This window comes from Cucurbita moschata, unplaced genomic scaffold (genome assembly GCF_002738365.1).
Source record: "Cucurbita moschata cultivar Rifu unplaced genomic scaffold, Cmos_1.0 Cmo_Scf00054, whole genome shotgun sequence".
Taxonomy (NCBI): Eukaryota; Viridiplantae; Streptophyta; class Magnoliopsida; order Cucurbitales; family Cucurbitaceae; genus Cucurbita; species Cucurbita moschata.
The window spans coordinates 1,049,025-1,068,073 of record NW_019268570.1 but is presented as its reverse complement, the minus strand read 5'-3'; the positions used below and the strand labels follow the sequence as shown (position 1 = coordinate 1,068,073).

The window sequence follows — 19,049 nt, the reverse complement described above, 5'->3', positions numbered from 1 at the left end:
TAATTATGAAACGTTACATGTAGTAATTAATACAATATGGTTTGAAGTACTATATAGACTATAAATGTATGAAACAACTCCAAAGAAATACGTGTGCTAAGAAATTACAAATTCAAAAATAGAAAATTTGATATGAAAAAATTATTAAATAATTAGAATCGTAAGAAAAAAATAAAAATAAATAAAGAGAAAACCTGCGGCCCTTTTAAAGTCCGGCCCGTATTCGTATGACAGGCCTATACATTGCGATTATCATGAGTCTGTTCTTCAACTGAGATATTCACAGTCAAGCTCACGAACCGGAGACGACAGGCGAAGAAATCAGATCGATATGGAAGTCCAGGGATCCTCGAAGAAGATGATAGCGACGCAGGCTGAGATGGTGGAGGCCAGGGTTCCAATTCCTTACAGAGACCAGTGCGCTCACTTGTTGATCCCTCTTAATAAGTGCCGCCAATCCGAGTTCTACCTCCCATGGAAATGCGAAAACGAGCGCCATTCCTACGAGAAATGTGAATATGAGCTCGTTATGGAGAGGATGCTTCAGATGCAGAAGATCCGTGAGGAGGAGGCCAAATTCAAGAAGGGTATTCCTCTCATTCCCAAGACTGCCAATGTATGACGTCATTCCTTAATCAGGTTCGTTTCTCTTGCTCTCTAATCTTCTTAAGCGTTATCGATTCTATTGATATCTTGTTATTTTTACCGTGTCATCGATTTCTCATGATCTTGGTTCGAATGTTCAAAGTTCTATGTTTTCTTTTTCTCCTTTCATATTAGGGCTATGATCTTTCTGAGCTGACACCGGATCGTGGATTGACCCCTATAGCATGATTAGAATATATTTTTCTCTTGATTTATGTTGGAACGGATAAGAAAACGCATAAACTTATGGATGAAGGCGTTTATGAAATTCTAGTATGACTTACACGAAGAAATATGTGTGCAATATACGCCAGAATTGGAGAAATGAAAAAATTTGGGAATTTTTATAAAGGAAGAGCTGTTCTTCTGGGCTACCTAAAGTCAAGTAAAATAATAAGATCATTATTTCCCAACCTCGGGTGCTTGGGCACTACTTAGGGAACCAGTTATTTCCCCACCTTTGTCAGTGAAAATAGAAACTCCTAATTGGTGGAAACAATTGGTCACACATCATAAATCTTTCTCTAAAAGACCAAGGACCTATAGTGGGGTCTTTTTGTATTCACTTGTGCTTATGAAATGAACCTACTCGATTGACTACTTGAGACAGGTCCATTCATCATTTCTTCTGGTCTGCCTCAAAACTCTCTAAGTTCACTTGGAACTTCTTATTGTGAGAGGGTATGTGCTCTTTTAGTTCTACTACTATGCTGCATTTGTTCAAATTTCTAAGGTCTTATAGTAGTATATTGTGTAAGGTTGTGCTGTAGGAAATTCTGTTTTCTAGGATAGTTAAAAGAAAATTCTACTATTTTAAATTAGTAACTTTCATGGAAAGAGGGTCCATCCTAAGTGCAAATGATGCTCTGAAGTTACGACTTATGTGAGTCTATTTTTCAACGGTAAAAGGATCATTATCATTTATCACAGCGGCCACACAAGCTTTCCCATTATTTAGGCTCACCGTGCTTGTTCTTATTGTGTATTAGGAAATTTCTAAGAATTCCTCCCTCAGACGGGTTGAAAGAGTACTTGTTATATCAAATAGGAGATTATCAAATTTACTTGTGTACTTTTTTAATCTTCACTACTTATTTCTTGATTCTGGGAACTCTAAAATTTTAGTGATGAAGCTTCATATGAAATTAAATTTTTATGATGCAGTAGAAAGTTACAAATAGTAAAAAACAACCCCCATTGCACTCTGTTTAAGAAGATTGCATCATAGCAGTTTCTGCAAAAATTATCTCCAAATAGACAACTTCCAACCCAGACCCAGAGCCTCTAGGAAAAACTTTCCCATCTTGAATTTATTATAGTATAGAGAAAGAATAGCAACAGAACTCTCTTTCTAAAGAAACCTGAAATGAACGATTTTCTTTGCAACATTGTACCACCTCCAGTCTACAATCAATGACAAAAAAACCTCAATAAATGATCTATTATTCCTTTCCAACCAAATATTTAGTTTGAGGGATTGTACAGCATTTATCGAAAGCTTCTTTACTATTCCTTTGATCCATATTCTTAAAAAAAAAAATTGCTTCTCATGTTTCTTTATTAAAGAATGATGAAAAAAACCCAAGAGAACCCCAACATTAGAAATAAAGAGTTACACATTTTCTTGCTAAAAGAGCGTAAAACAAATAAGAGCAATGTATCCACATTGAAAATTGAAGAATGACATTTTTTTTTTTTAAGTTCTCAGACAGTGTACTCAGGGTACACTCATGTGATTGCACATAGCAAGAGGTTATGTAAGGCATATGTCAATTGCTTGAGTAATATCTTAAGCGAGCATGTTCAATAAGGCACTTCTTTTCACTCACAAATGAAGAGGAATCAAATAAAGAAGAAGAGGGGGAGAGGAGGAGGAGGAGGAGGAGGAGGAGGAGGAAGAGTTAGAAAAAGAAGAGTGGGAGGCTGAAGAGATGGGAAAAGAAGAAGAAAAGAGGGAGGAGGAGACAAAGTCAAAAGGCTCATTCTTACATTTGCTAGAAGCACTAATGAAGTGCTAACTACATGACATTTGAATTATCAAATGGCAATATTCCTCGAATAAATGCACGTGTTTTTATTTATAACTTTGTTGAAATGGTTGCTTGAGGCACAAGACATGAGGTTGTTTTTATACAAAATAAAAGACCTATTGCTTATTTTAGCGACGTTCTTTTGGAGTGGTACACCGAAAACTAACTTATGAGAGCTTGTTGTCATTGCTTTAGAAGTACAAAAAATGGAGATATCATGTTTTGGGTAGGAGCATTGGATGATTTATCAAGTTCATCTTCATTGTTTTCTTTTTCAAGCTTTTCAATCAACCATTCTTACTTGACCTCATTATCATTAAAACCTTTATTCTTCTCTAATGAAGAATCAAACTTTCTCTGAGGAACAAATGAAAGAATACAAAGGTTTCCTAAAAAACAAGTGTGCAAAAGAAAGATTTGCTAAAGGAAAGGATTCAAAATGAGTGACCCTAACAAATAGTTACAAAAAGACTTCATCACCAACCCCGAATGAGAAACATTGAACTTATCTAGGGAGTAGAAATCACAAGGGCCTCTCTCCACTCTAAATATTCTATTGTTCCTTTCCTCCTCACATAACCCATAATAAATCACACGTTGGCTTGCCACAAAAACCTCCATTCCTCTCAAAAAGGCAAATGAAGAATGGACTTTTCAATCATCTCCCTGTAATCTCTGGCCTCCTAAAGGCCAAACAGTTCAACCAGAAAAATACTCAATATAGATTGAGAAAAGTTGCAATTTCTTAGATATGATCTAAGCTTTCCTTTGCCTTCTGACAAAGAATGCCACAGAATGATAATTTGATCAAAGAAGAAAACTTGATTAGAAGCCAATTTAACATGCTTTGATAAGGCAACCTTAATCCTCAGTTTGACAATCCAAGCTTTTGTTGAAGCTAAAACCCTTGAATCAAAGAGATTAACACCTTCTTATACGAAATTTGGATCAACAAAGAGATAAATGTAGAATTAGATTACCTCTTAAGATCAAAAATCTAGAAGCAAGATTTGGAACTTTGTTCTAAATTGAGTCGCTCCACAATCGAACTTGATCAAGGCTTGATTGAATGACTCGGATGTAATCTACCACAAGAATAACATGAAACTTATAAATGACAAAGATGCTTAAATTTCTAAAGGTGAAAATCTCAATTTGAGAGCTTAATTTCATTCCTAAAAAATTTTAATTTTGTTTTTACATACTAATTTGTGGGTATTTATAGTCTCCACAAAAGAAACTCCAACTTTAAAAATGTTCACTAAAAGATGTTAGTGGCCATGATTGGTAAGTTACTCCCCACTACCCTTCAAGTGCCCACTAAAAAAGAAGTTAAAAGGCCATTTTGATGAGTAACATCCCACCCTTTTGCCCACTACAAGAAGTTATGGAATTAAAATAATAAATAAAGTTTGCGAATAAATTATCAATCAAGTGCTATTTATAGCAACTCCATGCTCCACTTCAATTGTGCTTTCACTTTCGATGCTCCAAATGTTTCTTCCTCAATCGAATTAGCTTGTAACACATGAAATAAAGGTTGAACCGAGCCTATCCAATTTTCTAGATGAAGAATGAATGCTCGTTGAATCTTCTTGGTCTTGGATCGTGTAATAGGTCTAGTTGGAACATTTGGAACACCGTGATCCAAGGCCAAGAAGATGCATTTGCTTTTGGAAATTTTCCCTTCTATGAAGATAAGAAAACATACTCACTAGACAAACCCCTTCTAGGATCAGTACTCCAAAGGCAAAAATCCAAACTCTCCAATCAATGATAAGAGAGCCATGTCATTCATCGTTTCTTATTGGACAATGAACGCTAGAAACCAAGTGATAAAAAAGGAGAGCTCATAGATTGAACGACGTCAACCACAAAATAGTTTATGTAGATGTCAAATAATACAAACGAGGAAATGTAATGCAAAGTGGTCAATCCCCCCATCCATTTATCATCCAAAACGTATGTTTCCTTCCGAACATAAGAAAAAGTGTACCAAGTGAGAAAAGAAGGGAGCTCATTGGATATTTCTTTCTACAAGTTTGGTCCCTCCCAAGCTTCTCTAAATTATTGCGAACAGAATAGGGAAGCTTTAAAAAGGAGAAAAAGTATAAACCATAGTAGGTTTGTCACCGTCAACAAGCCTTAAAACAAAAGTTAAGGGTCTTGGTGTCTTTAAACTATGCACAACTGAGTATCTAAAAAAAAAGATGATATCAAAACAGTGTCAGCTGCTTTCTTACCCTTTGGTTCCTTTGCCCATCTACAAGTTGTCTATATTTGCTATGAATATTTGCTAGTGTAAGATGAGGTCACAAAACAGGTAGTAGTTCGTCTTATCAATCTACTGTGATTTGTGGAACTCTCTCATCTTGTTTAGCACATACATGTGGTGATAAATAGGACTACTAAGTGCCACAACTCTTGTAAGACACCTTTGGTCCTTTCCAACATCTTCCATAATTAAATCTGAATAATGAACGACACATTGCTTCCACTACATAAATAAATGGGGCCATTTTGCTTTTAAATATTTTCTAGCTCGGTTGAGATCTATAGCAATGCAGATTACATTTTCTTCTCCAATTTTCTCCACCATGCCATGGCATTTGAGCAGTTCAAATCTATTTTCATCAAAATTGATGTTGGAAGATGCATCAATGGATTTCAAAAATTGTTTCAGCAGAAAGATAAACTAAAAATGTCATTAGAGTTTTGTCCTTCCAATTAGTTCTGACTCATCTGAGATCAATGAACAACCATTTTTTTCCTTTCAACCTCATGACTAGTTAATAGATCATTTGTGAGTTCTACTTTCTTTTCCAAGTAGGTTACTCTAGCCTCATAGTAAGAAGGAGATATCAGACTGAGACCAAATTGCCCCACAACTTCTAGCATCACATGAAAACTTCTTTAAGCGAATAATACTTCTAGGATCAAATGAAAACTTCTTTAAGTGAATAATGCTGCTTGATAAATACGGCATGTGATGAATTGTATTGTTCTATCCTTCCCCTCTTAGTTCTATACAATGGTTGATTGCTCAAGCCTTTTCAATCTATTTCTATCATTAACAAGTTTAGTCGAATGTGGACAAACAAATTTATGCAAAGCCCCACTTCGCCATGGTGGCTTTGCTTTTGATCAAGATTGACATTCAGAGCTGGAACTAGCTCTTTCTCTTCTTCCTTAACACATTGCAACTCATGGTTATTTGCTTTCTAGATGTTCCACATTTTTAACCCCCAACCACTTTCATCACATCCTCGTTTATCTTCTTCATCGCATCCTCCTTTAAGTCAATAAGCATCATAGTTTGGGAGGGCATTACTCTCTTCCCTCTTTGCTTTTGACCTTATTTGGTACTGTTTCATTTCATCTCTTACACTTCAAACATGCTTTTATACATTCCTATTTCCTCCAACTAAATGTTGTGCTGCTCAACAAGTGCTACGTTTGAGAATTTGTTTGTAAATGTAAATTAACAAGTGCTTGTATCCTATTCATTTTCCCAAAGGGCATGTTTCTCATCAAGAAGTTTGCATTTTTACTCCACTTCTCCCATCTCACTGTAATAGTATATTTTTATAATTTAATTATTTAAATAGAGGATTCAATAAATTGTTTAAAAAAAGAAGTATTGAGGATTCAGTAACAACCTTAAAAAAAGGCTCAAGAGAGATCCTTTGGGGATGTGATTTTCCCGATGGCATTTGGACTGGTTGTTTTTAGGCATTTAACTTTCGTACTACCTGCTCTTAGAGTTGTAAAGAGACAACTGAGGAGCTTCCTCTTTGTTTGTTTTTCATGAGAAAAGGTTTTTCATACATCTCCTTTTTGTATGGCTTGCTCGTTAGGCCTTGCCAGTTGGTGAAAGAGGGTGGATTGGTGCCCTATTTCCTTTGAGGACAGAGTTTTGCTCAAGGCACTTTTCTCTTTAGAGGAAGTTAAAAAGGTGGTTTTTGGGTTGGATAGAAACTAAGCTCGTGGACCAGATAGTTTTTCTTTGGCCTTTTTCCAAGACAACTGGGAGTGTATGAAGATGTTTGTGGAAAGTATGTAGCGAGTTCCATGAGAGAGACAGTTTAGATAAATCGTTACATGAAACTTGATACGAAGTAAGGCGTCTTAATCATGTCACAAGGGCTTTAAGGTGGATGATGGAGTTGTACCCTACTTGCTGTTCCTGATGACAAAATAGAGTTGCATTTAGTGAACTCAATTGCAACTCATGCTTCATTAAAAACAAATCAATTTTCATTTATGGAAATAGTACCCCAATCTATTGCAAACCACTTCAAGAAAAGCTTTAATTACTTTCAGATAGGTTACAAACTTTTGGTTGACTGATTAACATATTAACTCAGTGAGGTTTCATTGTATTTTTCAATGTTAAAATATTATTTTCAATGTTTTAGGTTATAGTTTTGCTGGTGGCCATAATGATATTGATGGGCATGAGAGTTACAACCTTTCAATTGACAATGAGTTATTTTCAAGGTGGTTATAAATAGTCATTTCTGTTACTTTATAATTTAGATTTTGGATATTGTAATGAAAGTTGTATATTTTGCTTCTTAGAGCCAGAGTCTTTGTGGCACATGATTGTTGCATGTAAATGTGTCTGTTTCTAGGCTGGTCATTCCTGTGGTCTCCAGATGCACATTTAGAAGTCCTTAGAAAATCACCCATTGCTTACCTTGTTTTATTAATGAATTCAAATTCTTGGTGGTTAATGGGGCTTGCATTCCGCTGTGGAAAGATTTGTGGTTCAATTAGTGCTATGGATGATTTCCTCCTTCATTTTGATTTTGATTTTAGAGTGCCTCTTTGAGATGCTGTGTTTGAAGACTTGTCTTAACTTTTTGTGTTACAAGCTATTTGTCTCGTGTTATAAACATTAGACTCATGTAGGTGGGTCTTGAGTCTTCGACGTTTCTTCTTAAGTCTCCTTTTCACTAAATTTCACATCCCATTTACCTTGCCCCCACCCTTCTTTCAATCTGATTGGTTGGCTAGAATTCCAAAGATCAAGTTGTCTGAATGTCTATTTCCTTGGTATGTCAAACATTGTGGACTTTGTCCGAAAATCTTCTTGGTCTTGGGTCCCTAGTGGTATGGTTCTGTGCAGATTTATGGCAAGGATTTAGATCATTTGTTTTGGCATTGTACTGAGTCTTGAACAGTATGTGGGACATGTAGAGTTAGTTTAGCTCCTCCTGTTGGTTTGTAAAGGATATGATGGAGAAGTGCTTGTTGACCCCACATTCAGAATGTGTTAGTTTTAAGCAACCGGCTTTTATTTTTTATTTTATTAATTTAAAGTTATTATTCTTTATATTATTATTATTATTATTATTTTGCATCTTATGAGACACTGGACTTGAGAGAAGTAGGAGAGCTTTTAAAAATATAAGAAGTCGAGAGACTGTTTGGAGTAGGTGCATTCCATGTCTTTCTTTGGACATGCTCATCTAATGATTTTGATTATTTTTTATCCTTGTATTCCTTTTCATTTGTTCCTTTGTTTTGGCCCTTCTATTTTGTAGACCTGTCTACGTTATTCTTCCGTATGACTTGGTAAAAGCTAGTTGCTTAATAATTTCTTTTTTTAGGCATTTAACAATTTTTTTTATAAATCTTTCTGTAGTTTCTGATTTCACAACCAAAACTATTTTTATTGCCTATGGTATTTATGTAGTTGGGAAAATCATGAGATTTATCCATATGTCAATTATTTTGTGTGGATAATTCAATCTATGTTCTCTTTAGGTGTTTGTGGTTGCCCTTGCTTTCTTATATTTGGATTAGGCTGTTGGGTAAAATATGTAATTGCTAAATAAGTGATTCAAGAGTCTTGAGGTATGGAAGTAATTGCCTTGGTTGAGGTTCTCAGCAGCGTGGGTTTTCCCTGCTTCATTACCTGACCTTCCATTTGAGTTGTTTGAAGGGATGCTTTTCTTAAAATGTTATTGTTGAATCTCTTTGTTGAAAACCACGGAGGGTGGAAACATGAATTTGTCATCATTGGAAAGGTTTTGCTCCATATTTGGGGTGCAACCAGGGGAGAGTTTTGAACCTTCAACTTTTTTATCGAAAATATATGTCTTAACCAGTTATGTTAGGCTTAGGTTAGAAAATTTTGGTAGGTTTTTGTCTTTCACCGCAGTGATTCAAAAAGTATATTAAAAGAACATTTCCTTTATATTCATTCTTCTGAGGTGTATCACCATTTCTCGTGATGATATCCCTATGTCTGACATGTTGATTCTAGTGGATTCTTCTTCTAGGAATTGTTTTTCAATTATTTCGAATGGTTTTATGTACCTTGATTTTGGAATCTCATTGGAACATTATTACTACATTTGTCTTCACTTTCATTTACTTGTCTATACAAGATTAGAAGTTGATCTTTCAACTTTGTTGCTTAGAGAAAATGGGCTTGAATTTTTGCATTAATGTGAAAATTCAAAATTTCTGGGTGTCAAATTATAAAATTTCTTGATTTACTTCGCATGCATCATGTGGAGTTACCTATTAACTGTTTCACGTAAATCTGACAGGAAGCCGTAAACTGCTGTGACGTGTCAGGTTCACTATTTTCCGACGCCAGTTATTAGTTTCGAATATCATCTTTCCAAACATTAAATCTGTTGAGCATTTGGAATAAAGTTATCCCTTACCAAAAAACGTGTGAACTTGATCCTTTGATTTCTTTGTTAAAATATCATCATGTTGACGTGTATTGAATCTTGAATATCATTTTGCTTTGTGGATTTAGTCTGATGTCTCAAATTTTTAAACTTTTAGTCGAGGTATTAGCCTTAGCACCTGATCTACTCAGGTCGATAATCTGAAATGAGATTGGAGGGGTTCACATTCACATTTTTCTTCCCCTGAAAGTTTATATTTGAATTTAATAATTTGAATGTATACCAAATAAAAATTACGAAAAAAAATCTAGAGTGTCAAGTATTTTTTTTTAACCTTTTTATTTAATTAATTGATTATGTTTTAGGTTTTTTAGGGTCCAGGTTCAACATCTTAAGCTTAGGGGCTTAAAATGGGGGTTCAGGGAGTCTAGATTTAAGAGAATTTTTTTAGGGTTAAGTTTAAGAAGTCCGGATTTGGAGCGTAGGATCAAAGTCTAGATTTTTAATGTAGATCTTGAAATCTTTGGAGTCCGTGATATATTTAATTGTATTGAATAAATAGTTTGATTTTATATCAGTTTGTAAATTAAATATTATTTTTATCTGCATGACATGCATGAAGCATCACATTCAAAATACTTATAGTACTTTCATATTTATTATAACATGATTTGTTGTGGACACGTAAGCGGTTCCATACATGCTTAACTATGGTACGCCGTAGTATCTTAAAGACTTGAACATAATCAATACATATAGCAAACATGATAACCCTTCAAGAAACTCGTGCATTCTAATGATTTTTTTCTATCAAAATATAAAACATTTCATAAAGTGTCGAGGACTTAAACATTCATAATAACATTAACTTAATTAATGTCTTGATCTAACCAAGCACTACACAACCAAATATGAATGCAACTAAACCAACTTCTCTTCCATGGCCTTCATAGCGATGTTGTCATGCGTACAAGTATTCTTCACCTTTACCTAGAAAAGGTAAAATGTGGCACCTACCTTTACCCGGAAAAAGTAGCATGCAATAATGATGAGATCTATTCTTTAATAAAACATCATGCCTTTGGTCTCTACTTTACGGTCTAGGTAGAATTGGATGTAAAGCACTTCTCTACACATGGCTCATGCAAGCGCACATGGACCACAAGCAGACGTGTATACGTATACAAGCAAACGCGTATACGTATCCACATGGACTATACCACATGCAGAAGCAATTTGAATCTTAAGCACTTTTAGAACATCAATTATAGTAAATAACTAGCATGTTCATAAGTATTAAAACTTAATGAGTTCGAATACTAGCCTTTTGAAGTTCAAATTCCTTTTTCCTCACGAACCGGTTTTGAACCACTAGTGTATTTTCCACTATCCTCCGGCCTTAGAACGGGATTGTGGAATCCGGTGAGTGACTAAACTTGGGAGGGATTTTGTATTTTCCACTATCTCAAGCTATTTATAGAGTTATGTATGTATGTTCATGCAAATTTGAGATCACCAAATTTTGACACTCAAAATTCCACTCAAATGATTGGGATTATGTGGCAAGCATGCAAGTTGAGTTCACCAAATTTTGACACCTCAAAATTCCACCAACATGGATTTTTCTTAATCCATTAAATGAAGTCAACATTTTGACTTTCTTCATTTTAATTCAACAATTAATTTGAATAATTAATTTCAAATTAAAGTAATATTAAATGATTAATTAAACTATTTAATTAATATTTAATATTAACTCAAAAGCCAATCCCAATTCCGACACATATTTGATTAAAATATTTAAAACTTATTTAAATATCTCAAATTCTCTCTTTTTGTTTAATTCGGAAATAAAACAAAAATGCGGTTAAATATATCGTATATATGTAGCGCATATTCCCTAATTTGAATTCGAACACTTCGAACTCTCTCGTCACACTGTTCTATTGTTTAGTCCGGTATGAGCCAGCAGAGGGACCTAATGGACCTATAGATCATGGGCTCCAACGATCCAAGATTAACCGGTTAAACTCATTAACCTTGTTAATCAACAACACTCGTTAACTACTAGGACACTCCACTATAGCCTAGTAGTTGCACTCCCCTCACTATAGATATATTTCTATCCATTTTATATAACCATGATTAGTAAGTCGATCCTTCACAGGTTGTTCGTAGCTAAAGCTGGGTCCATTAGCCGTTTTACTGCTAAAGTTGCTTCTTGTTCCTTATGTCCCACTGATCCTCTTATGAACAATTGGTTTGTAGTCCAACCAGTAAACCGAATCCCTCTCAGGCCAATGAGTGGGTGGGGCCCCTTGTTCAAGACCTAGAGTCAATACTTAAGGAAACTATCTCTCTTCTATCCCTAAAAGTGGGTAGGAGCGAATTCCATCTTGCACCCCACGTCCCCAGCTATTCACCCAGTCTTACCCCTGAAATGGGAGGCCTATTGAGTCGGCAAACTCGAGCCACTCTCACCCATGCAAATCTAAGGATAATTTCGAATAAACAAGAGTTCATGGTTAGCTCAGGATTAAGATCAAGTTACCTAGGTCATCGAATGAAAAGAAAATCAGTCTCAACAGTAAACGACATTATAAAGTGAGAGTGGTTTTCTTCATGGTTCGATCTTATGCAATACTCATTGCATAGAACGCCCCCACTCACATGTCTCCACATGTACAATTTAGTGATCACATTATTTATATCATATACAAAAGTGGGCCGCATCCATAGTGTCCCTAAAATAAGGTACTCAGCCTTATCTTTATACTATAGATCATTTTGACTATATATTTGAACTTGATCCACTCTTATGTCTCTACATATAGTTCAAGTAATCATACTATAGCCAGAGTGCTTAGTTTATTGGATTTAGATTAATGATCGTAAAGTTCACTTTATTCAATAACAATCTTTACTAAATAAACAACAATAATAACTTTATTGAAAATAGAATATGTTTTTGTTTACAAACTATGAGTTTTAAGACATAAAACCCAACAGGCTAGTGTACACTCACACTGCAAAAAACTGTAGAGGGAAAGGAACACACATAATATTATGGTGTATATAATACCGTACTGTACTCGTCCATACTAGTCATAAGAGAGAAGTATTTTAATGCATGTGACATACAACATGCATGAGGTCCACATAGTTTTAAATCATGACATATATGTATGATGTAGACTATACGTTTGTTCTTTTCGTAAATATAAATTTCATGAACAATAAATGCACCTTAATAGTATCTCATAAACCTGGAGTGAACATTTCTAACACAGTGTGTAGAATAACATATAGAGGCTTTATGCATCATACAACATTGATTTCACGACAAGATCCAGAACATAGCATAATCGTTTCATGGTATAACCTATAACATAACATAACTTATATCATAGCATAAACATAACACGACACGTATAAGGGTCGTAAGGCACGCACCACATACTACATACAATTCAGTCAACAGTAAAGCCTCTTATTTGGTTGTCCTAAGCCGAGGTCACTGTGCTCCCTTAATACTAGCTTAAAATTGCTATTTGAGATGCAACTTAGAGTCCTAGCTACCAATAAAATTCAATACACAGGCGCGCAACATATCTTCCAAAGTTTGGTTCAAACGTTCAGTTTGATCATAATTGAGGGTGGAAGGAAGAACTAAAGTCAAGGCGGGTACCCAACACTTTCTGGAGTCTGCGCCAAAATGTTGGCGTAAAGCGTGGGTCTTGATCCGACATTATCGTCATCAGAAATCTCCATACAACCTTACAATTTCTTTCATGTACAACTGTGCCTAGTTATCTACCGTAAAGTTGTCTTGCTAGGTAGGAAGTGTGTCGACCTATGGACTACGATGAAATCCATAGCGATGTTTTTCCACTTCCATTTCAACACACTGAGGGTTGCAATAATCACGTTGTCCTCTATTCAGGGGCTTTCACTTATTGACATACCAAACACTTACTTACTAAATCTACTATGTCCTTTTTCATACTTCGCCGCCAGAAATATAGTTTCAAGTCTTGATACATCTTAGTACCGCTTGGATACATAGAGAACGGTGAGTTGTAAGCCTTAATTAGTATCTCATTCCTCAGTTCCTCCACTACTAGGACATATAGTCGTCCTTGACATAGTAACCCACCATTTGATGATTTTGAGAAACTGTCCACCGAGCTCACTGTTAACTGACCAAAAATCTTGGCTAATATGGGGTCCACTCGTTGAGATTCAGTAATCCGCTGTTGAAGTGTGGGTTGGACTGTGAGTTGAGCCATCTGAGCTACAACTCCTTCAGTTACTACTACTATATTGGCTCATTCGAAGTTCGGCTGCACCCGTAACTCTCTGGTGTGAGGACCGGCGAGTGTGTTGTTTTCTGGCTTAGAGCATTGACGACTATGTTTGCTTTTATAAGGTGGTATTGAATGTCTATGTCGTAATCCTTCACCAATACTAACCATCTTTGTTATCGCATATTTCAATTCTTTCTGAGTAAAAAAATATTTCAAGCTTTTGTGGTTCTTAAATTTGGGTCTTTTCTTCATACAGGTAGTGTCACCAGATTTGAAGTGCAAACACCACTATGACTAACTCTAAGTGATAAGAAGGGTAGTTTGCTCAAGTCCTTCAAGTGACGGGACGTATATGCTACAAACTTCCCATGTTGCATCAATACACATTCTAGTCCCTTCTTAGAGGTGTCACTATATATCACATATCCCTCTAAGCTCTCAGGAACTGTGACTACTGGGGCAGACACTAGCCTTTGTTTTCGGCCTTGAAAGCTTGCCTTAAGCACGAAACTCCATAAAAATGAAACACCCTTCTTCCGTCAATGGTGTGAGCGGTGAGGCTATCTTGGTGAAGTCTTACACAAAGCGTTAGTAGTACCTTACTAGCTCCAAAAAACTACATACCTTGGTAACTGTAGTCGATCAATTCCACTTAATGACCGCTTTGATTTTGGTGGGATTTACTGAAATTCCATCATGCGACACCACATGCCCTAAGAATAAGACTTGTCATAGCCAGAATTCACATTTAGAGAAATTTTCGTACAACTTATTCTCTCTCAAAATTGTTAGGACTTTTCGAAGGTGCCTAATGTTCTTGATGTCTTTAAGTACACTAGGATGTCATTTATAGACACGATGAAAAATATGTCTAGACACTCCTTAAATACTCATTTCATTAGTTCCACGAAGATAACAGGGGCATTAGTGAGACCAAAAGACATGACTACAAACTCAGAGTGGTCGTACCATGTTCTAAATGCTACCTTCGGTACATACCCTCTTTAATCTTAATACGGTGATAACTTGATTAATGATCTATCTTGGAGAACAAGGCTACTTCTCTGAGTTGGTTTAAAAAATCTTTGATACAAGGGAGTGGATACTTGTTCTTCATTCTTCTCTTGTTTAACTCTCAATAGTCAATGCGTAGACATGTCAAGTCATATTTCTTTTTAACAAATAACACTGGTGCACCCTAAGGAAATACGCTAGGCGAATGAAACACTTGTCTAGTAGATCTTGTAGTTGCATCTTGAGTTCCTTTAGTTTCGCTGGTACCATGCAGTAGAGGATTTTAAAAATAGGTCTAATACCCGACTCAAGTTCTATACCGAAATCCACAACTCGGGAAGGAGGTGTGTCTGGTAAATCCTTCGAAAAGACATCCAAAAATTTATTCTCTATTGGTACCATATCCAAGGTCTTCTCTTTACCTTTATACCTATGACACTAGCTAATATGGCCTAACCTCATAGTTGGATCGATTTCTTGGCCTTCATCATTAAGACCACCTAAGGGGCAACTCCAGTGTAGGTGCCCTTGAATTTAAAGTTGGATAGAGGGTGAGAATACCATTTCCTTTTTATGACAATCTATGCTAGCGTGGTTTTCAACCAACCAATTCATTCCTAGTATTACGTCGAAGTCCGCCATACTAACAACTATTTGGTTTACGTCCAAAATTCATCCCGCCACTATTACTTGTCCATTAACCTATTCTTAGAAACTAGGTCTACCCCTGCTGAGGTGCTGATAGTCAATACATGCAATAAGGGTTCTAATTTGAACCCTACTTGTCTAACAAATGGTATAGATATAAACGAATGTGTAGGGCGTGAGCCAAATAAGGTTAAAGCATAATGTTACGGGATAGATAAAGTACCTGTCACTCATGTCTTTTGACTGAGCTGTGAGGAATCGTTGGAGGAAAAATAACCTAAGAAAATTGTTGGAAGAAGAAAAAAGAAAAATATAAAGCGCAAGAAAATAATAGAAGTAGGAAGAGAACCAAAGATTTGGGATTTATTGTTGTGAAACACCGTGCTAATGTTTCTCATTTAATTGCACTGTTTAAAACAAATTACATTCTAAAAATGTCCGAAGTGGCCAGCTAAAAATATGCTCTCCCGTATGCCTTAATTCATATAGCCAAAAAACAATATTCAACTAACTAATTTTAAGGAAAACGTGAATAACCTAAATAAAGAAAACCACATGCTTTTATCTAACAATCTCCTCCTAGAAGCGGTGGTATATCTACCTTATTATTTGAACTCCAATACTTGAGCGAAATTCCTCAAATTTTACCCGCGCCAGAGACTTGGTAAAAATGTCTCCAAGCTGTTCCTTTGTTTGGATGAAATCAATCTTGATAAGCCCCCAATATGCACACTCCTAGATGTAATGGAACCTGATATCTATGTGCTTGCTCCAGTCGTGCAAAACTGGATTTTTTATAGGGAGATCATAGCTTTGTTGTCCACGTACAACATTGGTGAATCACCTTCTCTTCCGATGAGTTCTTCCATCAGCCATGCAAGCTAGACCCCCTGTGTGGCCGCCGTCGAAGTGGTAATGTACTCTGCTTCACAAGAAGACAAAAAAAACTACCTTTTGTTTAGTTGATTGCCATCAGATCGCGCCGCCTGAGAGGAAGTAAATCATCTCGTTGGTGCTCTTACGATCATCAACCACCATCCATGTCACTATCAGTGTAGCCGACCAGCTCAAGCTTCTCCTTTCCTCTCCCTGTATAGTATCTCACACCCCAGCCTCTGGTTCCGGCCACATAGAGCAGGATGCGCTTGATAGCCACCTCCTTTCCTCTCCCTACACAGTATCTCACACCCCAGCCTCTGGTTTCGGCCACATAGCGCAGGATGCGCTTGACAGCCACCCAGCCTCTGGTTCCGGCCACATAACGCAAGATGCACTTGACAGCCACAAGATGCTCCTCCCTAGGTGCTTCCATAAACCTACTCACATATTCAACAAAATAAGCAAGGTTAGGGCATGTGTTTATCAGATAGCGTAGACTCCTGACAATGCTACGGTAATTGGTGGCATCGACTGCCGTCGTAATTGTAAGGACCGGGCTATCTCGATGACTAAAAAAGGCGGGTAAATTTTTCACAAAATAAAACAAAGAAATTTAAAATATTATATTTACATTATTATCAAAATAGAGTTTATACGTAAGTATTCAAAACACAACATAGAAATTAAAACACAAAATAATAGTTAAAATACAAAACAAGGAACTGACACAAAACACTTTGAGACAAAAGGGTCGATGATGACGGGTGAGGTTAGTCTATGGCACCTGCTCCAGAGTCCGCTCCCGACCTCGACCAACTCCTTATCACCTGGAAAAAAAATGGAGAATAAGGAACGAGTACAAGACTTAGTAAGACAAGTAGGCTCTTAATCGTGTCCTTGATATGCCAGGGTACCACATTCTTTGCTCTTGTTCTTATTCTTGTTGTAAGTACTTAGGCCCTCTAATTCTTGTTCTTGACTTGGGGTTCTTATCTTGATCTTTTTTTAGGACCTTAGTCCTTGAATTCTAAAACCTTGGTTTTCCTTTAAGGGCCTTAGTACTATGGTTTTTGGTTCTTGGTTCTTGGTCCTTTGTTCCTAGTTCTTGTCCTTGGAACTAGGATCTTGATCCATTTTCTAGTCCTTGATCTTTCTCTTGTTCTTGGTACTTTCTAGGTTCTTGTTCTGTTCTTGGTTCGTTCTCCAAGGCACTCCCCCTAGGATTTACGGTACTAGACATGCACCTGACAATTCTGTGTCCAAGGCTTCATGCATTCCAAGCGACACAGCCTGAACCTACGTCCAAGGCTTCATGCGTTCCAAGCGATGTAGTCTTACCGCATCTTAGGGCTTGCCCTTCGATACGGTCTGCTTAACCTATGCCCAAAGCTTCATTCCAAGCGGCATAGTCTGAAAACCTACATCTAAGGCTTCTTACATTCCAAGCGATGTAGTCTTAATATTGCATCAAGGGCTTGCCCTATAATACAGTCTGCTTAACCTATGCTCAAGGCTTCATGCGTTCCAAGTGGCATAGTCTGAAAACCTACATCCAATGCTTCTTACGTTCCAAGCGATGTAGTCTTAATACTACATTAAGGGCTTGCCCTATAATATAGTCTGCTTACCTACGCTCAAGGCTTCATGCGTTCCAAGCAGCTCAGTCTAAGTCATGAGCATGTTGTACCGTGGGAGGTCTTAGGAGGTTCTTGATTCGTGGCTAAGGTAACTTACTCTCTTCTTTCTCTTCCGTGACCTTAGACTACTCCCCTTGATAGGCCATAAAGGTCACTTGCTCAATGCATACTTGAACATGGCATCCTGCAAGTCTGCAGGGCATCTCTTCTAGGTGAGGGAAACTTGAGGCATGACATCCTGCAAAGGAAACATGGTGCAGGGCATCCCACCTAGAAGAGGAATTCTTGGGCAGTGCTTGGTGGGAGGTCATGGGTCACTTTGGACATGACTAGAGTATTACCTAGCATTCTTGAGTTTCTGAGTTTGGGGACCTTAGTCCTTCGTCCTTGAGTGGTATCTAGCATTCTTCTTACTTGGGTAGTTGTAAAGCTTGTGTATTGTTGTTCTTGGTTTTTAATCTTGTAAGTTTCTAAGGTCCTTAATTCCTTGAGGCATAAGTTGTAACTTGTATTTGTAACCATATGAACCCATCTTAGTGTAAGCTGTTCTAGAAGATCATAGATTCATAGGGAGGTTCTAGAAGAGTCTTAATACTTGTGGTGTTTCCTTTAGGTGTTTCTTGGGTCCTAACTTAGTTAGGTTCCAAACTTGCTCCAATCAACTTGAGACCTCAAATATATCGTCATGTCCTTCATAATCGACCTTATAAGAAGTAGCAAATCATTTGGAGCACGTATAGACCTTGAATTTCTATAAGTAGTCCTAGGGGCATTTTGGTCATTCTACCCCTAATTCTTGGTTTTGCTACTTAACGTATTCCAATGGATTTCAAACTTCACCACATCATCAAACACAATAAAATAAGATCTACTACAGAGTTTCATAGAATTTGGAGGTCATCTAGGTCAATAACCGTAGCTAGATATCCTTAGGGGCATTATGGTCATTTTGCGTCGTTTCTGGGTTTTCCTACTAATCCTTATCCATGACCACCAAATTTCATATATAATCTAAAAATGCTATAATATGCTCAGTATTAAAATTTCATAGGTAGTGGAGTTCATCTAATGGGTTATTTTTAACGTTACCTAAATCCCGAGCGATTTCTTCGGTTAAAGGCCTTAACTCACGGTTCCTAGGGTTTTTCTTTCATGTATCCTTAGTTCATACTTGGTTTAGGGTTCATATGGAAATCCAAGTGATTCCTACAAGTATTTCTAAACAAAAAGTTCAAG

At 36.7% G+C, this 19,049-nt stretch overlaps 1 protein-coding gene across 1 annotated transcript; it reads left to right on the top strand.

Moving 5' to 3' along the window:
* Window positions 1-213: 213 nt before the first annotated feature.
* Window positions 214-9,484, top strand: LOC111436457 (NADH dehydrogenase [ubiquinone] 1 beta subcomplex subunit 7). Its single transcript, XM_023074247.1, has 2 exons — window positions 214-639; window positions 9,239-9,484. Exon 1 carries the CDS (start codon window positions 332-334, stop codon window positions 620-622), a length of 291 nt encoding a protein of 96 aa, XP_022930015.1. The 5' UTR covers window positions 214-331; the 3' UTR covers window positions 623-639; window positions 9,239-9,484.
* Window positions 9,485-19,049: the final 9,565 nt, after the last annotated feature.